This window comes from Hoplias malabaricus, chromosome 1 (assembly GCF_029633855.1).
Source record: "Hoplias malabaricus isolate fHopMal1 chromosome 1, fHopMal1.hap1, whole genome shotgun sequence".
Lineage (NCBI taxonomy): Eukaryota > Metazoa > Chordata > Actinopteri > Characiformes > Erythrinidae > Hoplias > Hoplias malabaricus.
This window is the reverse complement of record NC_089800.1, coordinates 61,416,022-61,438,574: the sequence shown is the minus strand read 5'-3', so window position 1 is coordinate 61,438,574 and position 22,553 is coordinate 61,416,022. Positions and strand designations below refer to the sequence as shown.

At 39.2% G+C, this 22,553-nt stretch overlaps 2 protein-coding genes and 1 long non-coding RNA gene across 12 annotated transcripts in view; all 3 read left to right on the top strand.

Annotated features, from left to right (window-relative positions):
- The first annotated feature begins 4,450 nt into the window (after window positions 1-4,450).
- On the top strand, window positions 4,451-9,718 carry LOC136664786 (uncharacterized). Of its 9 annotated transcripts, none has more exons than XR_010795176.1 (7): window positions 4,451-4,675; window positions 5,217-5,544; window positions 6,113-6,238; window positions 6,345-6,465; window positions 6,561-6,670; window positions 6,821-6,981; window positions 8,676-9,718. XR_010795176.1 is itself a non-coding variant. In XM_066642235.1 (3 exons), the coding sequence occupies exons 2-3, from the start codon at window positions 5,473-5,475 to the stop codon at window positions 9,120-9,122; spliced, it is 519 nt and encodes a 172-aa protein (XP_066498332.1). In that variant the 5' UTR covers window positions 4,451-4,675; window positions 5,311-5,472; the 3' UTR covers window positions 9,123-9,718. The 9 variants fall into 9 exon arrangements, 4 of the variants coding, with proteins under 4 accessions (XP_066498332.1, XP_066498324.1, XP_066498288.1 ...); XR_010795175.1 differs by having other exon boundaries at window positions 6,816-6,981; XR_010795177.1 differs by lacking the exons at window positions 6,113-6,238; window positions 6,345-6,465 and adding an exon at window positions 5,675-5,768 and having other exon boundaries at window positions 6,816-6,981.
- A 6,172-nt stretch (window positions 9,719-15,890) lies between these two features.
- On the top strand, window positions 15,891-19,666 carry LOC136710997 (transmembrane protein 179). Its single transcript, XM_066686943.1, has 4 exons — window positions 15,891-16,247; window positions 17,372-17,509; window positions 17,954-18,032; window positions 18,315-19,666. The coding sequence occupies exons 1-4, from the start codon at window positions 15,946-15,948 to the stop codon at window positions 18,495-18,497; spliced, it is 702 nt and encodes a 233-aa protein (XP_066543040.1). The 5' UTR covers window positions 15,891-15,945; the 3' UTR covers window positions 18,498-19,666.
- Window positions 19,667-19,898: 232 nt separating this feature from the next.
- Window positions 19,899-22,553, top strand: part of LOC136695582 (uncharacterized) — a 182,168-nt gene continuing 179,513 nt past the window's right edge. Inside the window, exons 1-2 of one of the 2 annotated variants that reach the window (XR_010802314.1) lie at window positions 19,899-20,138; window positions 21,262-21,353. This is a non-coding gene — a long non-coding RNA (uncharacterized lncRNA). Of the gene's footprint in view, window positions 20,139-21,261; window positions 21,369-22,553 lie in introns of both variants that reach the window. The other variant, XR_010802313.1, reaches the window with a different exon arrangement.

Genomic DNA, 22,553 nt, shown 5'->3' with positions numbered 1-22,553 from the left:
TCATTTCAGTGTCCACAGCTGAAATGTGGAAATATGGAAAATTCTGCATAAACAACAAGAATCTATGATTTGTTAATTCTCCCAAACATTTATTTAACTGGCACAAGTAAAAAAAAGAGTGTGTATTCATTATGTTCAGTGACCGATTTGATTGTATTTTGTAAATGCAACAGGTTTTGTCTGATTTTCTTCTTTGTGATGCTCCATATGAGAGAGATCTGTACTATAGGCAGGCCAGTCGAGCACACACACTGTCTCACAGTGACAGATATTGGCTTTGTGCAGCTAATACTCATAGCAGACTGGAGGTTCCCTTTTGTCTTTGGCACAGGGAACTTGAAGTCTTGTTTTTCTGACTACAGCATATGTACATATAGAATTTGTAAATCAGGGTGACCTAGGAATACAGATGATATACCCAGACCCAGACAGACCCAGAGTCTATATGTAGAAAACTACACTGTAAACCGGAATAAGTTAGCAGAACTCAAAAAAGTAAGGCAATCCATTGCCATAAAATTTCATTAAAAGAGTTCATAAACTCAAATGTCAGAAGTCTGCATACACATTTATTTAAGTCTCTACAGCTTCATTTAATGCTCAATACAACTCAAAACATGTGCACTGCTGGTGCTCAATGCTATTAAGCACTATTAACTAATTTGACCATAAATTAATTCATTGTCTATAACCAAGGTGCCAGTCTATCACAGGACACCACACACTCATACCTACGGACGTCCCTGCACGGCCAGTCCACCCTTTGCACTGTGGGGGAACACACCAATCCCCTCAGGGCAGTGACCCGATGCGGGTCCCGAACCCATGACCCCAGGGCTCTGGAGCTATGTGACAGTGATTCTACCTGTTACTCCACCACCCCTCACGCTGAAATAAACGCATGAACCTGTCCACATTCACTAAAACAGTGAACTCCAGATCATTCACCATTCATTGTCTGTAAGCGCTTATCCAGTTCAGGGTCATGGTGGGTCAGGAGCCTACCCGGAATCATTGGGCACAAGGCAGGAACACACCCTGGAGGGGGCACCAGTCCTTCCCAGGGCAATACACACACACACACTTTTGAGTCGCCAATCCACCAACCAATGTGTGTTTTTGGATCGTGGAAGGAAACCGGAGCACCCGGAGGAAACCCACACAGACACAGGGAGAACACACCACACTCCTCACAGTCAGTCACCCGGAGCAGGACTTGTACCCACAACCTCCTGGAGCTGTGTGACTGCTACACTACCTGCTGCACCATTATGCCGCCCCACCATTCACAATCTCAACTGAAAATTCCTGCACTGGTTCTATCTGTGACTTCAGACTTCATGTTGCATAAACTCATAACAATTAAGTTAAATCTCTCTTATCCAGCTATTTTTACTTAAAACACAAAACAGGACTCTCAATATATTTTAAGTTAGAATCACTCAATCCATTTAATTACTTTGAACATTAGGGTTTAGAGTGAAGGTATCCATTTTGATTAAGCTCATCATTGAAAAGCACTACCCACTTCTCTTAAGAAGAAGCACATGAGCCTACGTCATCTTTCCCAATGCCAGGAGTTGACGAGCAACATAAAGCCCCCGGCACCAGAATGTGTACTGAATGCAAATGTGGCCCCAAAAACCTTTTCTTTTTTGATTTGTGCACTTTTATATGTATATGACATTCATTTATTTCAGAGAGAAAAGTTTTGTAATGTTTTACAGTCCGTTTTAAAGACAGTAGATGTATTTAATGTCTCTGCCTTTCAGAATAAGAGTTGGAATGCTGTTAATTTCTGCTTTAGGTACTGCGAGTATGACATCTGGTCATCAGTGTAAATATACATTAAGCTCCTTTATGTCATATGCATGTTTGATTTAATATCACATATAACTTACCCACCCTCACTCAATTTTCCAGCAGCCAATGGGAACCAGTCAAGTCTAGATTAGTGGATTACTGAAGCTGAGAGAGGATTGAAGCAGAGTAAAGAACCCCTGGATCCCAGTCAGCAGATCTGGAGATTCATCTCATCTCGTCCCATGCCACAGAACAGTGTAAGAACAGTGGTCTTACTGGTGAGTACTGATCACCTACACACCTCCATCCTATAGGTGTGCCATAACACTAGCGCTAAACCTGTGGGATGAGATACCGGAAGAGAATATTTCTTTAGATGAGTCTGGTTTTTCAGAATATTGAGCACAGTCAGAATGTTGCAGGAAATTAATGCATATGCAGCAGATGTTATGAATTGTAGACTCATATAGAGATGCTCAAGATTGTCCTATTTATTTGCTTTTCTACAGGAATTACACACTGTGTGCACAGCTGCATACCAATGTAAGGTATGGGTGCACCTTGAAATAGCCAGATTCATTGTAAGAAGTGTCTACACACTACTTAATACTTCTAAAATTGTAGTGGTGTATAGTGAGGTCACTGAATGTGGCTGGAATTACTTGGGCTGTAAAAAGCAGGAATTGCAACCAAAGACTAAACTTTGAAGGTGTGTAAAAATATCCCTGCAGATTTATTTTGAAAAAAGAGATACGCTGTTTATTATATTATAAATTGTATATTGTTCTAGAAGCTGCTGTGTGTTGTCTGTTAAATTGTTGTTCTCTGTTACTTCTGGAGGGAGAGAAATGATTAATAATTGTTACTTACAGGCCTTTTGATTGGTAATGAAATATATGAAGGGCTAGGCTTTGATTTTGGCCATAAACAGAACAACAGAACAATTTCTATTATCTATGTGATATTTGATCTATTTGTTCATATTTCAGAATGGTCTAACACACTTTATTTGGACATCTGGATGAAAGCAAAACTAAAAGCACGAATACAGAAAATCTCTGTCACATTTATTGGAAATAAATCAGAAATAAAAGGTGATTTAATATGATGATATTAATGAGATATGATAAAATCAATGAGATGGTCATGGTCCTCTTCCACTCTCTGCCTTTCTGTACCAGTGTCTCATGAATGGCCCTCTGACCCCTGGAGCTTTGGTCACACTTCTTAAAGACACTGTGGCTGACCTTTCCTCAACACAAAAAAAATACAAGGTAAATCAAAGCTAAATTATTGGACATTTTTAATAATATATATATATTCCACTTTATGACAAATGGGGTAACGTATCTGGTCCAGAACCATATTGTGGTACCCTTTATTACATGTAAAGGTTCTTCTTCTCCTGTTGCTTTTATGAGGTTTTGTTCCAACACTGATGGTACTCTACTGATGAAAGATTAATTTTACTTTGGTGCAAATTCAGATGTTTTAGGAATTACTGTGATTCTTTATTTTCTTAGTACAACAGCAAAAAAAGAAAGGCTGCTTAATTTTGTTGTCTCTTCAGGGATGTGGTAGTGTGGCCAGAATACCTGGAGAAGACTGAGGAGCAGAGGAATATATCTCCATCATACCATGTTTTCCATCATCTCTCCTATTCTCCAGTGCTACACTGTGAGGATCCAGAGAGGCAGTCAGATGAAGCGCTGGTAGAGGACGGAGACTCTGTCCATGTATTTTACAAATACTCTATCACGGCATAACTGCTGTACTATTTTAAATAGTTCATTAATTACAATGAGATCTGAAGTAAAAGCATCTTATTGAGACAGTCTCGTCCTCATTTCATCACCATAATTTACTTATGTCCAGTAAAAAATGTCATATAATAGTTGTGTTAAAACACATTTGCTGGGACTTACTGTTATGTCCCATGTTATACAGACTAGTCTGCTTTTTTAGGACTCCTACATTATCACTGTCCAATTAAAACATGTATCTCCCAAAATAGAAGCTGTATAGGAAAAGGAAAAACCTTCTTAAGTTTCAGTGGAACTCAGTGTAAAAACACAATGTGAAGGATAATGTGGTCATTTAATGTAGTAAATGTGTTGACAAAAATGACTTCGTTTTGTCTTATACTCTAAGAATAGTTTGTTAATGTTATTGTTAATTTGTAAATACATATGAAATTATATAATGTGACTTTTATGTATAGCCTAAAGAACTAATTTGATTCTAAAAGTCAGTCAGCTTTACTGTCGTCACAGATGTGTTGACTTAGTTTCTCCAAGACACGGTGCTAACATTAGTTCTATCCAGAAGCAGAGACCTTCTATCTCAAATAAATCATCCGTTTTAACAGTCTAACCTCTTATGCCTAAAAGATAGGCATAAGTCGCGTCCTGTATCGGTTCAAAACTGAGTGTCTATGGAATCAGATTTGTCAATTCATCTCAAACATAAAACTTACAACTTGAAAACAAAATATCCAGCTCAGTAGCCAATGAAAAGGCACGCTTGAGAAAACCGGCCTACGCAAGATGTTTGTGTCAAAACTGCTCGCAAAACCCAGGGATTAGGCGCAAAAAATTCGGAGTGCTCGCGAGACTGTGAGACCACGCGCAGAACTCAGAGCTGGGTATTTTGTTTGCAAGTTATAACTTTTATGTTTGAGATAAATTTTTTCAGGGATTCTTTTTGGCACAAATCTGATTCCGTAAGTGACGGGATGGTAAGCAAACTTAATCACGTCCCTCGTGCTCCAGCTCTAAATTCCGTTTCGCCGGAATATGCGTTTTTGCGGAAGCCAGAAAGCGCGCGTGCATTCGCTCGCGAGAATTACCTCTGGCTACGCCCCTGCTTTATGGTGAGCTAAACAAAATGCCCAGTTTCTGATGTTTGCAGCACAAAACCTGCATTTGTTTGTGGAAACGAATGATCTATTCCTGAGGGAGCACGGGGATCAGTTTAAGCACAGGTCAAGTAATAATGCTGGATGACTAATTCTAGGTCACAGATGCCACTCCACTTCAAGGGTCTTTATACCCCTCTAGCTGACTCTGGTCATTGAACATTGTGAAATTTGTCTCTGTGTATCTGTTCTAGAGTGATTTATTCCAATTCATGATTCTCCATGGAGATTGTGACCAAGTAACTAATTATATTAACAATTATAGAGCTACTGACTCTAGCCTATCCAGTGTCCCATATATGGAAGGGGTGTACAGCTGGTGGATAGACCACTACACCAATGACATCAACCCTAAATATGCAGCCAACAACTGCTCTGTAGTCACAAACTGGCTTTCAATGGAAAAATTAGTTGAACAGTGTTCAATGGAAAAACTGTTGAGCACTACATGCTATCAACAAAGTGGGTGTCTATCCATTTTTTAATTGTTCTTCAGGAGTTGGATGTGTCTCTATCTATGATCTCCTCTGGCTCTACATCTTCAGACAGTATGACCTCCACCTTCTCTTTCACCACTGCCCCTTCTTCAGCCCCTGCAGACAGATGTGAAACTCCCCCCAGACAAGAAAGCCTCATGCCCCTGCAGAAATCCTTTGCTCAGCACAAAGACGAGGGCTCTCAGGGGCTGGACACCAGCCAGGTCACTACTAAGAATCTGACACCCAACTGTCCTGACCTCACTTTGACTATAGATGATGCCACAGATGCGATGCCTTTCAAAAGCCAGAGGAGAGAAAGTGCAGTTGACCTGGACATCTGTGAAGGTGAGTGCTGCTTAGTGAGGTTTGGCAGCTACCCATTACTTTTTTTCATATTAGCACAGTTTGTCCTACATGAGAGTTCCACAAACCCTCTTCCATTTTTCATTAGCTATAATTAATGTTTCTAATTCAGCAAGGATAGAGGAAATCTTGACCTGTGCCGTTTGAGGAAACATCTCAGGCCCAGCTGAGAATCACTGTGTAGAAAGTACACAGACACAGAAAAGGTATAAAACCTGGACCAATCATTAATTTTTACCACTGTGAAAACAATACTGATTAATTTAATTATTCATTGTTTTTACATGTGGCTTTAAGAAAGTACAACTCACAACAGATGAACAAATAATATCTGAATGAATCAGTGGACCGTCCACAGAGTGGGTCAACCTCATGGGGCAGCCATGTTTAAAATATGGTTTGTACAGAATCTCTGACACATTCAGACATAAAAGATGGGAGAAAATTATTTAATGGTTCTTTTAAGGCACACCGCTTACTGTTGGGCTAAAAAGGTCATTTTAAAGCCCTTAGGGTCACTGAGAATAGTCCACCAACCAAAAATCTCCAGCCAACAGGGTCCTGTGGGCAGCATCCTGTATCAGCTAATGAGGGACTAGAGGACAACTAACACAAACCGTGCAGAAATAGATGAGCTACAGTCTCTGACTTTACATCTATAAGGGGGACCAATGAGGTAGGTGTGTCTAACAGAGTGCAAAGTGAATACAGAGTTTAATACTCTAGTAGCACTGCTGTGTCTGACCAAGTTGTAACACACTAACACATCACCACCACTTCAGTGTCACTGCAGCATTGAGACTGATCCAACACTCAAATAGTACATGAGCAGAGTGACAAAGTATGCAGAGCAACTGATGGACTACAGTCTGTTATTGTAGAAATGCACAGTGCAACTATATGGTAAGCAAAGCTGATAAAATGGAAACTTTTTTTTTGAAACACAAAGAGGTAATTTTAATGTCCTGACTTATTGAGATATGCTTCACTATTTTTAGGCTGAAGTGTAGGTTTAACCTCCTGCCTCAGTGCTACACTAATGAGGACAACCAAACAGTTCCTTCCACTGCTAAGATGTCTGGAGACCACCACAACTTCTTAACACCTGGTAACTTTAGTTATGTAAACTTTAGTATAGTAGGGTAAATTTAAGTTAGTGCTTCAGACATTTATTTTTTTAGAACTTCAATTAAATTTGAACTGTTTTTAGAGTGCAGTTGATTGTCCTACACAATCTCACTTTCTTTCTTTAGAGAAGATGGTCTATGATAAAGCTGGCTCTAAGGAAATCATTAAGGCAGAAAATGTGACTGAACCCTGGAGGATATTATCCCCCGAGCAGAGAGCTGAACACGTCAGAACACTATATCCACTGACACACCAGAATCTAGCATCTTCCTGGAGCTGAGGCCTTTGGAAGTGAGTGATATCTCTCTTCATGGTGTACATGTTAAAGACTTAAAGCCAAAGTAAATACAGTTTTTGTCTGAGATGTTTGGAATTTTTTTTTATTTATGTGTATATATTTGTCAGCTTTAGTTCCATTAAAACAAACCTTGGTGCGGTTCGATAGAGTAAGTGTGAACACTTCCTTTTGAAGTACATAAACAGTTCTGGAGAATTACTCTGCGTCTTTTAATGTGGAACAATACATTTGACCAACAAGCCAACTGTACCTTGTTCATGGCTGAAGCTTGACTTGTCTAAATGTTTTTATTCATTTCTGAATTACCAGAGAAACTCATTTGCAGTTTGAGGTATTTAGATTTGAAGCACTTTCGTATGCATTTACTTTCATGGAAAGTTAGTTGTTGAGGTCAGTTCCAACATCCATCCAACAATACATATGAAGAAGCAAACTAAGTCAGTATTACCCACCTAAGGAGCAGAAGAGAGCAACACCCTCACAGAGAATAAATCTGAGCCTTTTTGGATGGAACGACTAGGTTTCTTTCCCATTTACCAAGCCGCTGCTGTGTACAGACACCACATTTTAAAGCAACAAACAGAACCAGAGAGCTAGCAAACTGAGGAATCATTCTCTGATTTTAATGAAAGGTGTATTGGATTAAAGTCATGAATATTGCCTTTAAGTATGAACATCTAAATGTAATAAGGCATATAAACGGAACATACAGGAGGTCACACAATTTGTCACTAAATATACCACTGAATACATTCTGATGCTGTTTTGATTTCTTTGTCTATTTTACCACCTCTTTCTGTTTCCAGTTGGTAAAAATACCACTAGGTATAAACCAACACCTCTAGTATAAATGGCTAAATAAATACTGGAAGTGTTTGCAATACTATCATTTTACAAGCTTTTAATACTTAGCTAAACTTAAGTAAGTAAATTAATGTATTTGAAAGTGCCTCAACTGTGACCACAGACATTTAGTTGTGTACACACTACTTCTATAATCACCATACAAATCATGACATGAAATGCTCTGGGGAAGCTGCACGTCAGCCTGGGGTGACCATGCACAATGCCAAGCTTGAGCTAGTGGGCTATATCCTCCCAGCTCTGTGCTGTGACACAGAAAAACTGCACTCTCAGGGGTAACGTGTTGTGCTGTTTGTTAAGATAGCTTTAATGGCTGAATGCCAACATATAAGCCATGGCTCACATTCCGTGCCCAGAAGTGAGGAGCAAAAGCTATTTTTTTTTCTTTTTAGCCGTTTTAGTTTGGTTTTCTTTATCCTCTATTCTTGTTTTGGACATATTTATCAGTACATATATTTCTCCATGCTGGTTGCATTTGTGTAGCTCCGTTTAAACACAGGTACAGCGCTGTGATTGGAGATGCATATCTGCACTTTATGTAAGATGCAGCACAAAGTCACAACAGCTGATTTTATTCCATTTTCAGATTTACGTGTCCCAAAAACTCACTGGGTTGTTTTATTTCAGTTTGTGTGTTAGTAGGAGCTCCAGATCCCAAAATTAAATTGGAAAGTGCATAATATGTCCCCATTGATGATTGTTAGACCTTGCAGTGAATGCAATCCATACTTTATTCATTTGATGCCAATTCACCTGAAATGAATGTATGCTCCAGAAAAGTCCTTTTTATTTGACCATTCATCATTTCTCTTCTTCTGATCAGACGGCAATGCCTTTCTTTCAAGCTCAGAAGTTCTTGGAAGTTTTCCATCAGGACTCCCAGGATGCAGTGGACCAGCCAGAGATCCTGACCTCCTGTGCATTGTCTGAGACGGTGCTGGATCTCCTGGGGCATATGTATGACAGAGAACTGATGGTGAATGAGCGGGAACAAAGCCAGGCTTCATTAGCTTCTCTCTGGGGCTCCTTCCTGGAGACAGACTTTAACCCTAAGAGATGTGGTACCCATCAGCTCCAGATTCCCCTCAGAACTTCTCTATCCCCCTGCACTAATTCCACCCACAGCCCCCAGCTCAGCCACACAGACAAATCCCCTACTGAAGCCAAGGTCAATGCCATTAAGGAGCCAGTGTTTTTCTGCACCACCTCAGGTCAAGTGGGCCACAGTAAGCTGGGCAGCTGGTGGAAGCATGCGCTGGAATCTAGGTGAGCGTCCACAGACCTGCTGCCCATTATTGATCAGCTTCCTGCTCTCAATACAGGTTTCACAACATCCTGCCGTTCAGGTTAAATTAAATGACTGTGTGTACACTGGAGGTCAATCTGAAGTGGTTAATTCAACAACATCAATTTTGGCATGTTCAAATTAAATCAAATTGATTATAATAAAATTCAATAAACAGTACTCTTTATATGTTCATATGTTTTTGGCCAAAATATAATTCGCAGGCTCTTTTCAAAACTAAACAAAGATTGTGGTCTAAAATTAATTGATTTGAAAGTTGCAATTCAGCCACTTTTAATTTTGATATGGTAGAATATAAATTAGCAATACTTGTTTTTATTTGGGGGTGGTGCAGCAGGTAGTGGCAGTCACACAGCTCCAGGGACCTGCTCTGGGTGAATGTCTGTGAGGAGTGTGGTGTGTTCTCCCTGTGTCTGTGTGGGTTTCCTCCGGGTGACTGTCTGTGAGGGGTGTGGTGTGTTCTCCCTGTGTCTGCATGGGTTTCCTCCGGGGGACTGTCTGTGAGGAGTGTGGTGTGTTCTCCCTGTGTCGGTGTGGGTTTCCTCCGGGTGACTGTCTGTGAGGAGTGTGGTGTGTTTTCTCTGTGTCTGTGTGGGTTTCCTCCGGGTAACTCTGTGAGGAGTGTGGTGTGTTCTCCCTGTGTCTGTGTGGGTTTCCTCCGGGTGACTGTCTGTGAGGAGTGTGGTGTATTCTCCCTGTGTCTGTGTGGGTTTCCTCCAGGTGACTGTCTGTGAGGAGTGTGGTGTGTTCTCCCTGTGTCTGAGTGGGTTTCCTCCAGGTGACTGTCTGTGAGGAGTGTGGTGTGTTCTCTCTGTGTCTCCGTGGGTTTCCTCCGGGTGACTGTCTGTGAGGAGTGTGGTGTGTTCTCCCTGTGTCTGTGTGGGTTTCCTCCGGGTGACTGTCTGTGAGGAGTGTGGTGTGTTCTCTCTGTGTCTCCGTGGGTTTCCTCCGGGTGACTGTCTGTGAGGAATGTGGTGTGTTCTCCCTGTGTCTACGTGGGTTTCCTCCAGGTGCTCCGGTTTCCTCTCACGGTACAAAAACACACGTTGGTAGGTGGATTGGCGACTCAGAAGTGTCCGTAGGTGTGAGCGAGTGTGTATGGATGGCACCCACTCCAGGGTGTGTTCCCACCTTGTGCCCAATGATTCCAGGTAGGCTCTGGACCCACCACAACCCTGAACTGGATAAGCGCTTACAGATAATGAATGAATGTTTTATTTGTTTATTTTAAAAATATTTTAAACATAAACATAAAACATGAGAGGTTAAAAAATATATAAAAATGATTCATTTGAATTCACTTGAAAATTAATTTTTTTTCTCATTCTAGGATGCTGTCAGCATTTGGCTACTTAGAATATTCAAGTAAAAATTCTTGTGATTCTTCTTTGAGAATGTTTTTAAAAATATTACTGCAACAAGCAAAAATATACCTAGACAGTACCTCTAGCCTGACAGACTAATAGGTCAGAGCAGTGGGAATTGTGTGTGGAACAGTGTAGGCCACACTGTGGCAGTGTTGGGTTGATGCCTCACTGTGGCAGTGTTGGGTTGATGCTTCACTGTGGCAGTGTTGGGTTGATGCTTCACTGTGGCAGTGTTGGGTTGATGCCACACTGTGGCAGTGTTGGGTATTGTGTTTACATTGTGGTACATGTAACAGGTTTGCTTTTATAATAATGTATAAAATATTTTACTAATAACATTGAACAGGTTTGGATGTATATATTTTGTCATGTTTCCAGTGTTTGTCATCAGGAAGTGGGATTTTGACACTTAATGAATGCAGTTTTTCTAGGGTGAGGCTTATTAACTGTAATATATAGCCATTAGAAATTTGCGCTGGCTGTAATCCAGTTCCATCCAGTTCTCAATTGTGGTTGAACTACACCTGTATGTGACATGGATCAGAACATGCTTTTGTTTTGGATTAATGCCTGTATTATACACTGCAGTTAATTGAGGATTTACAGGGCTTTCTGTGTGCATTTTCTTGTATTCAGCCACATTAGGGAGGTCATGTACTGATGTTGGATTATCTGTCGTGGATGAAAAACATCACACCAACTCAACCCCAGTTTTTTTTTTTCATACTCCATCATTGCAGAGACTGCTGTTTAATTTCTCCACAGCCCAGTGCTAAAGAGCTGATCCTTGGCATGGTGACCTTTGGCTCATGTGTCACTTTGAGAAGTGATTTTGTGAAAGTCATTGTGAAAAACATTTCAAGTTCTTGATTTGTATTCAGTTATTTGCAAGGATTAAAAAAATCATTTCAAGTATTATGAAGTATGACTGGCATTGATGAATGAGCGTAGATGATTTTTTATGAACTTTATCTGATATAGAGGACAACCCATTAATTCATTTATCACTGTTTTTCCTTGTTGTCCCCCCTTGCTGTGTAAAGGATTGCTTTTTGCTTTGATATGTCAGAATTTTTTGGAAAAGAAATAGCCTCCGTTAGAGCCTTTTCATCAAGGCCACTCTTTGCCTTTTGATTGTCCAATAACCTCAGGGCATAGATTAATGGGATCAGGATATTGCTTTTCTCCCTGTCTCACTCTCTCTCTCTGTCTTTCTCTCTCTCTCTCTCTCTCTCTCTCTCAGATCTTGAAGCAAAAATACCCCTGAAATTTATAATATCCCCTCAAAACTACTGTTATATTATCTCAATGAAATAATGATTATCATAATACATTTTGTTTTCTCAAGCACCTATGGACATTACACAACAGTAGGAAATATTAGTTTAAAAAAACTGTAATTAATTGGAATTAATCCTTTCCCCTCAGCCTACCTCATTTTTACCATTTTCATTTTTCTTATTCAAAACCATGAAATAACAATAAAAACCTTCATAATATAAACTGTAACAACCAAAATGCTACTTTCTAGGTCTTCAGTGATGTCTCCGCCATCTGAGGCCAGGAGTTGAAGAGAACACACCTGGTCTCACTCTCCCAGGTTGGGTAGAGTGGTCCTCCATCCCCACCATTAGTCAAGAGGCATGCTAATCAATATAGATGTCAGAGAATAGAAACTTTGGGAATATCTAAAATGATACGTTAACTACTTTTAACATTTCTTAAGAGTATAATGCGAACTGAAAAATGGTGCATATTAATGTATTCCTACATTGTATATCGATATTCATATAACGATATGGTACCAGGATGCACTATAAGGAAAAGATGGCAAAGGCATTTTGATGCTCTGAGCAATGTTATCCTTGTCTTCTTGTACCTGGTACCACATTGTTGTACATGGGAGCCCCAGCTTGCAACATACAGGACTTAACCGCTCTGCTGCTAATGCCTTGGTAACATTTACCACAGGACAACTTCAGACATCTTTGGGAGTTCATGCCTTTATGTGTGAAAATGGTTTCGACAGCACAAGGGAAACTTACATAATATTGGGCAGGTGGTTTTAATGTTACGGCTGATCAGATTAACTATATTAATTAATCCAGCTTCCCTCAAGTTTTATTCTGATTACAGCAGGTCAGAGTCTGTGCAGAAGTACTGGACACTGTGAAGGAACACACCCTGGACAGGCATGGCATGGTATCAAACACTCACCCAGTCACTCTGTTAAATAAATTAATGTAGGCTTACAGGCAGGAGAAAATAAAATAAGAAATAAAAAAGTGGCTCCACACTGAGGCCTTAAAGACCTAATGGGTACCCAGTGGGTATGACCCACATTCCCAGATGTGCCTTTTTGGCCTGGTTTTATAAAAGGCTCTGTGTGTTTAGCTGAGATGTTACTAATCTATCCCATTAAAAATTGATGAGCTCCCTGATGTTCCAGCAGCAGTCGCTAGATGCTCTATTCCTCACACATTTCTGCAGATACATGAAGCTGTTTCTTCATGCATGGCATGACACACATGTATCAGTTCAGAATGTTTCCTTGATTGGACTCTCTTTAAAGCTGGAGCAGTTGATTTTGCAAAAAAGGGAACTTCCACTTTCTTTCATCAGATCATTTATTTTACTGATTGCTATCGGTATGTGAAGAGTATTTCAAGTATTAATTTTAAAAAGTGTTAATACGAAAAATCACCCTCTCCAGCTTAACATAGTATATAAGAAAATCTATTATACTGTACGCAGTTTCCAGAAGAACATACACACCATAAAGAAGTGATGTATACATGACCTAGAATGAAAAGCCAATTAAAAATCACCCTTACCCAACCGTATGCTAAATACAACAGGCACGTGCACAGATACACCCCTGGTGCTCAAGCACCTGCCCTTTTGCCCTGGATGAGAAAAGTGCCCTTTCTGCTGGAGCCTAATGTTTTCTTCATACATCAATATTTAAAAATAAAAATTACCCTCAGTCATTACTTCCTCCAAAAGTGTTTTGATATCTGACAGGCATTTATTTGAGTTCTTTTTGAGAATTTTGCCCAGATCTGATCTGCAGCGCGCACAAGCTCCCGCCTCAATTTTATTGAGATTTTAGGTCAATTCCAATTTCAATGAGATATAACATCTCACATTTTTATTGTATGTATAGAAGTAGATATAAATAAATAAATAAAGACTAAATGAGTGCAGATTGTTGGCGCAGCAGGTAGTGTCGCAGTCACACAGCTCCAGGGACCTGGAGGTTGTGGGTTCAATTTCTGCTCCGGGTGACTGTCTGTGAGGAGTTTGATGTGTTGTCTGCGTGGGTTTCCTCCAGGTGCTTCGGTTTCCTCCCATGGTCCAAAAACACACATTGGTAGGTGGATTGGTGTCTTAAATGTGTCCATAGGTGTGTGAATGTGTGTGTGACCCTGTGAAAGACTGGTGCCCCCTCCAGGGTGTGATACCTGCCTTGCGCACAATGATTCCGGGTGGGCTCCAGACCCACCGTGACCCTGAACTGGATAAGCATTCATTCATTATCTGTAAGCGCTATAAGACGAAAAAGAACTCAAATAAATGCCTGCAATGCTATAAGCGCTTACAGATAATGAATGAATACTTATCCAGTTCAGGGTCGCGGTGGGTCCAGAGCCTACCTGGAATCATTGGGCACAAGGCGGGAATATATCCTGGAGGGGGTGCCAGTCCTTCACAGGGCAACACAGACACACACACACACACACACCTACGGACACTTTTTTTTGAGTCGCCAATCCACCTACCAACATGTGTTTTTGGACTGTGCGAGGAAACCAGAGGAAACCCATACGGACATAGGGGGAACACACCAACTCCTCACAGACAGTCACCCGGAGGAAACCCATGCGGACATGGGAAAAACACACCACACTCCTCACAGACAGTCACCCGGAGCAGGAATCGAACCCACAACCTCCAGGAGCTGTGTGACTGCGACATTACCTGCTGCGCCATCATGCCGCCATACTGGATAAGCAGTTACAGATAATGAATGATAGATCTTTGTGCACATTCTACATGTTTTCAGAAAGATGAGAAAGTTCATTTCACTATGGCTTTGTGTGCATACTATTTTGTTGAGGGAGTATGCCATTAAACCAATGTACAAAATTTATCAATGTGAATGAATTATGCCTCAAGGTGTGTGAGAGAATAGTGATGCTTGTTTGATACAAGATTATGAAATGCTTTAGAACATTTTATGAAGTTATTTAATTATACTGTATGCATGTTTATTAATTTTAAGGTATTAAATGTCAGAGTCTTTTATTATGAAAAATAAGTAAGTATGAATAAATATGTAAGTATGCCCGGATTTGAGGCCTTTCATTGGTGAAAATCTTAAAAAAAGAGTGTAAACATGTCCTAAACGACACCTATGCCAATCCATTAGTGCTTCACATAGGGCCCACCCCACTCTTTTTCTACCGGCAGCCACACAATTTCTATTGTTTCAATGCTACAACTAGACCCTGGCCATTTATGATCCAGTCAGCAACCAGCTACATCTAGCAACATTTCCTACATCTACCCACTAAGGTTGCTGTGGCCATTCATGTTTCTTTCAGCAACCAGCTATCCTTGACAACTATGGTTACTCATTGAGCCCAACACATGACCCAAACTCTTCACAGGTGTCATCACCTGTGGCACCTCCACTCATCAGTGTTTTGCTGTATTAAGCCCACAACACCACCAGAAGGCTCAACAGTGAAGTCTGGCATCCCAGACCCATCCCACTACAAGCTAGCTTTACAGTCCTACCTTACCCTTTACCATCAACAAGTGTAAATCCACACTGGCCTCTCTGGTGACTAAGGCTGTACCAAGCTCCACTGGCACCGTTAATGCATGCGTCAGCATACTTCAGCTTCTTCCTTTCAAATGCTTCATCTACTGAATCCTCAAAAGGAACTGTTAACTATATGAAATAAACGATCCATTTACATTCAGAGTACCATGTCTTGCAGATTCTACAATTTACAAATACATTTTACATTTAAGACTGTGACTTTACAAATATATGCAATGTGAATTTAAACAAATGTATTTAATTTCGCATAAAATTGTGATATATCTATGAAAACCAAAACCACGTATGAATTTAACTGTATTTGTACAAATTGCTGACCGTGAGACACAGATTAGGATATAATTATTTGTAACAGTGAAACATATTTGTAACTTGTGTTTAGTTTGTGGATTACATTTACGCATTTGGCAGCTATTTTGAGACTAATCTCTTTACATATTTTTCCATAATCATCCCCATCCTCACCCATATGCATTCCCCCATCAGAACTGTGGTTCAATCCGCAGAGCACTACTGCGCGTGCGCACTGCTGGAGCTTCGGGCTTCATTGGCTGCATCGGTTGTGAAAATGGCTAAAGATAATTTCATTTTCGCGCAGTGTATCCTGTATTTTCTGGCATTTGTCTTCGGGTTTATCGCCGTGGTGCCGCTGTCAGAGAACACAGAGGATTTCCGAGGAAAATGCCTGCTTTTCACGCGAGGAATGTGGCAGAACGAGAATATTACGGTGTCCAAGCAGCGGTTTATCATCGAGGAGTGGGGTCCTCAGTCTTCCTGCAGCTTCATCACCTTTGTGGGCATCGCCTCACTGGTTCTGTCCGCTGTCCAGGCCTGGAGACTGCTGTTCTTCATTTGTAAAGGCCACGACGAGTAAGTGCATGCATTTTTCACCTATTTCAGCCGCTTAAAAACTGCTGGCATCATTTATCAACATCATACATGAATTCAGGACTATGTCATATTATTATGACCTTTCCTAAGGGCGATAAAAGGTCCAAAATACAGTATGTGTGTATACAGAGTTCAGAAACTGACAGACAGTATAATTACTCTCCACATCCAGCTATTCAAGCCATCAGTCCATGGCCTGATCTAATCAATATGCAGCTCTGTATATGGCAGAAGCCTGCAAATATATACAACAGAATCAGATTGGCACATTGCTCAGAATACAGCTAGGGTACTGCTCTTTTATGTAAAATGCTTGAGATGACAGACAGTGGTGTTTTGTAATTGTTTGCGTAGGCCTTTTCTAAAGCAGGTCTGACTCTTTGGTTTAACAGCTCATGACATAAGCTTTGACTGTGCTTACTCACTTAAACTGGATATATATATATATATATATATATATATATATATATATATATATATATATATATATATATATATATATTATTTATAATAATATTTGATTTGTATATTTTTATTCACACAGAGCAAATTCACCAGTGTTAAATCAACACTGTTAGTTAATAATTTAACACTCGTCAACACTCTCAGTGTTAACACTAATAGTGTTGATTTAACACTGGAGAATTTGCTGTGCATATTTTGCTACACCATACATGTTTGCACTACGCAGATGTAGCTAAGGAATAAACAGGCTGGCTTGTTGACTGACTCAAAAACATTTAATTGTAAATGACTTGGATCATGCCTCATTCAAAATGAAACACTCCTTACAACTTCAGCATTAAATAAGTGGAACTAAACTGCTGTCGTATAACACATACATGTCTTGGTGCCTCAGGCTGTTCTTGCAACTTAGTATACATACATGAGCTGGTTGAAATTAATGTTTATATACCATATCCAAAGTAATAAACATGTTTTTTTAATGAATATGCATCTTTAGAGTTTAGCAAAAATATGCTAGTTTGCCCTTGTCATTTCTTTTAGTTTATTTAAAACCTAGCAATGTTGACATTTCTATAAAAAATATTCCTATGTCCACTAATACCTTTCTGACTATTCTTTCATGTATTTGTACACAGCTCCATCTTCAATGCCTTTCTGAACCTGCTCATCAGCTCGTTCGTGGTGTTTGCTGTGTTTCTGTCCAGCACCATTGTTAGTGTGGGATTCAACTTATGGTGTGACGCCATCACTGAGGGGGGCAGCATGCCCAGCAGGTCAGAATACCATTCAGACTGTCTTGCTGTACAGAATGTTTGAGTTTTGAAAAGCTGTGTTTTTGTGCTCAACAGACAAGGATGGACCCATAATGAAACTGCAGCGTTATGTTCCACCAATATCCTCCACTGATTTGCCTGTTTCAGTTTGCAGCTGAGCAGTATGCGAAAAGGAAATTAGGCCTGAGGCTCACTAATTCTCTTCAGTCCAATGACCTTAAAGCTTTAGCATGTTTCGCTGAACATTGCTGCATGAATATGTATTCATTCACTGTCAGAACTGGCTCTATAATAAAAAATTAAAGTGAGGCTTTCTTTGGAAATATGACATCAGCTTTCTGGCTAGGGCTAGATCAAGGCTTTTTGTATAGTCAGATGCAAAGATTTGGGTACTAAATATTGCATTCGGATTTTTCAAGAATGTTTAAATCATGTCATTTCCAGCTGTGAGGACTTGCAGGACACTGACCTGGAGCTGGGGTTGGACAACTCTGCATTTTATGACCAGTTTGCCATTGCTCAAGTAGGTTCACTGTGAATAAATTGAATGTATTATAACGTGTAATATACAGTAATAGACCATATTTGGCAATAAGATGGTGATGCGTGAAGCAGCAGAAATGATCCAGCGTTATTTGGAATAAAATCTGTGTTAATATACTTTCCAATTTAAAGAGTTTTTTTCTTCTCTGATAAATTTGCCAAGGTTTGTTTGCCACAGTGGTATGTAATCACAGAGCAATATATGTTATTTATATCTGTATTTTATAAACATATACTAATATGACAACTTTCTGCCTTCCAGTTTGGGCTCTGGGCTGCTTGGTTGACCTGGTTGGGGATCACAGTTATGGCCTTTTTAAAAGTCTACCATAACTACAGGCAGGAGGACATGCTGGACAACCTGATCCATGAGAAAGAGTTCCTGCTAGGCCGCTCCTCACGTCGGAGCTCTGATGTAGTGGATAAGAAAAGTGGCATGATCTGATTTTTTTTCTTTATGTCTTTATGCCTCCATTGCATTGGAACAGATGATTCATGGCTGATTATGTTATGACTGAGACCTTACACAAAATTCATCCACATGCCCTGAAAATATTTGCATCTAAAAAACTACACTTTATGGTAAAGTTGTAGAAACTCTATAGTATTATTAAATTACAGTGAACCTGATTTCAGATCCATTAGGTATGAAGATACTGCTCTTTATAGATGTATTTCCAACTAATCTTTCAAATAGTAGTATTATTATCTAGTTGTACATGTATAATCCCATTTCAGCTATAAATATGGATTACACATTAGTATACTGTCAGAAGGCTTGAATTCTTCAAATAAGCTAATCTCAGCTAATAATTAGAAACAGTATTTGAATTAATGTGTTCAGTATACAGGAATTAATCTGAGTTACAGTATTATATTCTTTCTATTAATTGGGTTCGGTACCTTACCTCTCTGCTATTACCTGTATGTGTATGCATATATGATATGTAAGAATTCATGTACAGATATGTAGGTTAAAGCAATTTGTGGTCCATTATGCTCAGCATAACGTCATACCAAATGCACAAGCATTAAGCACTTTTCAAATGAATGATTCTGTGAGGTTTATAAGGGTGATGTATTTGTCTGAATTCTCTAAAATACATTGTGTTGCCAGATTTTTTTCAGACAGAATGCAATTTGATCAGTGTAAAACTGCAGTGCATATTCTCTGTCTTGTTTATTTTTTTCATTTGTTTATGGCAGACATTATTTTCCTCTTAAGTATTTGCTGCATGCTGCAATAAAAATGTGTGCATTTTTAGTCTAAATTATTTAAAATACCCATTTTATATCAGTGCTGGAATATTTTGAATTCCACATGTTTATGAATTTAGTAAATGCATGAATATTGTTTTGGGTGTATGTTTAAACACTAGAAACTCTTGTCATCAATTTTCTGTATAGATTACAGTCCAGAATATATACTCTCTTCTCTTTATTATTGTAGTGTTGTGAATTAATGAGCACTGAAAAAGTCATTTTAATTTACGTAGCCTTCCAAAATGTGGCTTAATAATTTAATTACTTACGAGGTTCAGAAACTAGTCCAGTTGAAAAGTAAATTGTTCATCACAGTACAGCCAGCCATTGTTAATTTTGTTTTCATGTAGAGGAATGAAAGAGTACAAGTATTGTACTTTTATTTTAGAATACATCTATCAACCATCTTAAGAGCTGCACAAGCACAGTGCTGACTTCTGCAGCAGAACTCACAATAACTGCTGACACGTAGCCTCTTAAAAACAACGGTATACTTTGCAATACTATATAATATTACAAAACATATTATTACCCATGGTAATTTCTTGTTTATACGTTTTGACTTAATTCAGGTTGAGGCGGGAAAAGATGTGTTTACTGAATACAGAGACACACATACAAGGGGAAAATGACTACCAAAATTACTTAGTAGGTTTAAGTTTCTTGCAAAAAGGCCCACATACGTCACATTAATTACGTCAATTCTGCCATCAATTTTGTGCGGGAAACGCTTGAATAAATAAAGGTTACACGGAGCAGGTCTGTTTTTCATCTGAAGAAGAAAGCTGACTGGGACCTTCTCTGGCCGGATTAACCGGACTAAGTGAGTCACAACACCTGCAGCTGTAGTTTTAATTAATATTTACAAAAATACAGAATTCGGGAGCACTTCTGAGTTTCGGTAGTATTTATTTTACCCCTTTGAAACGACACGGCTATTAACAATAAAAATAAGACGTTAGATTTTGTGTTTAAGCTACGGTAATATTTTCTGGCTCTTGTGTGTTTTCGAATAAAAATGATAAGACCACTGAGAATTAAACAGTAAATTACCACAAATATTATATTTGTATTGAACTAATGACGTGTGCACTAAAGGCGGTTTTCTACGTTTTACACACATTAGTGCTGCGGCTGAGAGGCAGCGGTTTTTTATTCTTTATGAACAATGACTGTTGGAGACGACGACAGCACTGCTCTAATTTTCGTACATTTGCAGACCTCAAAACGTGGAAAAGCTTTAAAAATGCACTATAATGAAAAAAATAAATAAATGATAGAACGTCTAATTGGTATAAATTCTTTTAAAAATAACTCCTGATCAAACCTTGTCATTTCGCTAGTAAGCTATCTAGACATCGCTAGCTAAGCCAAACAAAAATGAGTAAAACAAAATAAATAATAAAAGCCGATATAATGTTATATCTCGCTGTTTTGCCGCCGCAAATAATTAAACATGTTTAATATTTTAGGTTTCTGTCCCAGTAAAATTGGTTATTATTAAAAAATATAACTTACATTTGTTTTAGTTCCATGTTCAAACTTAAAGATGAACTTAATCGGGTCACATTGACCCGGGACACAATTGGGGACTTGAACAATTCAAAAGGTTTTACTTCATAAACCATTTATATATATTTTCTTTATCTCAGTTTTAAAAAATAGAGATAATATAAATGTTCAATGACTACAATTAGTACCTACTAGAACACAATTAACAATGGACATGTGAGTCGTTTTTTGCCTAAAGTTATTATTGATGTTAAAAACCCACTACACTCAACACTTGGGTGTTAAGTCATATATCTTGGACAAAGCTGAATTGAGACAATGTTTTCTTTAGCATTTATTATTTTGTAAATTAAGGTAAATTTAAGTGCTCTTTACTCATGTATTGGTGTGTTTTTGTTTTTTTGACTGAACAAGTTCTGCACCCGTTCTCACAGGTCAGTTTTCCTTGTCACACGTTCAGCTTTCGCTGGGAGTCTGCCATCGGCCCAAGAAGCACTTAAACCTCTTCAAACACCTTGAGGCAAAGGTACAGGCTGCCATTGTGAGTGTGATAAAAATAAATTGAAAGCTGCTGTAAATTTAGAGACGTTACAAGTGGCGAGTTTGTGCTGAATTTGAATGAGCTCTGCATTTCGTGGTGACTGACGTGTTTCTGGACAATCAGGGCTCTGCAGGGTTTACACGTCATGATTTAGTATCTACTCTGCTCAGTTGGAACTGTAAGCGAGCAGAGACTCAAAAAGTACCTGGTTCCAGAGACCAGGACAAGATTTGGCCAGTGGAAAAGCAAAAAAGCAGAGCTGAGTCTTGTAGGTTTCATGTAGTGGAAAAGCGCCATGTGATTATTGTACAACAGTACAATGAAACGTGACCTCTCCATATAACCCATCTGTGGCAGTGAACACACACTCACACTAGTGACTAGGGGCAGTGAACACACACCCAGAGCAGCGGGCAGCCATTCTTGGCACCCGGCGGAGTGTTTGGGGGGTTAGGCTTTGCTCAAGGGCACATCAACCATGGATGATTCTGCCGGGTTTGGGGATCGAGCTGGCAACCATCCGGTACCAAGCCTTGTTTATCTAATAAAATGTTGTTGAACAACTGAGGATCCTTTTGATGTTGATTTAGAGGTATTTCTCTTTTGTCCCACCCCATTGATGTGCCAGGTGAGGCATATATTAAGAAATGGTTTGTGGCCACATGACAGAGGGTAGAGTGTGGAAATGTGAGATCTAACAGCTTCTCTGTGCTTAGATTATAATAATGTAAAATTATATTTGTCTGTGTGTGTGTGAGTGTGTATGTATGTGTGGGCATGTCTCTGTGTATGAGGGTCATACTGACCTGAAGACCATATATATAATGTAAATGTTGGGTATAGTAGCATGTGTGCTCCATTATTATGTTTTGTTTGTAAAAGTTTATCACAGAAAATTACATAAGACCATTGAAATTTAGGTAGACATAAAAATGACTTGTACCACTTGTAAAATTCAGAAACGGATCTATTTGACCCGAATACCATACAAGGGTTAAGGGGTTAAAAGCCTAGGATAAAAAAGAAAGTAAATAAGAATTAAATAATATAAAATACTCAAATCCGTTGTTAATTATTCTTTCAAGCAGCGGCATCAGATTACAAATTAATTTCTTTATGATGTAATTTAAAGTGGGACATTTAAAGGATTTTAGCATTCAGTGATTGTGAGGCTGTTAATGATTG

Bases quoted from the DNA above. Each gene is read 5' to 3' on its own strand.
- LOC136664786 (XM_066642191.1), top strand. From the start codon at position 4,475: ATGTTTGAGATAAATTTTTTCAGGGATTCTTTTTGGCACAAATCTGAT. The intron at 4,676-5,216 runs GTGAGCTAAACA...ATTGTTCTTCAG, and splicing joins GGCTACGCCCCTGCTTTATG to GAGTTGGATGTGTCTCTATC. The intron at 5,545-8,675 runs GTGAGTGCTGCT...TCTTCTGATCAG, and splicing joins TGACCTGGACATCTGTGAAG to ACGGCAATGCCTTTCTTTCA.
- LOC136710997 (XM_066686943.1), top strand. From the start codon at position 15,946: ATGGCTAAAGATAATTTCATTTTCGCGCAGTGTATCCTGTATTTTCTG. The intron at 16,248-17,371 runs GTAAGTGCATGC...ATTTGTACACAG, and splicing joins ATTTGTAAAGGCCACGACGA to CTCCATCTTCAATGCCTTTC. The intron at 17,510-17,953 runs GTCAGAATACCA...TGTCATTTCCAG, and splicing joins GGGGGCAGCATGCCCAGCAG to CTGTGAGGACTTGCAGGACA.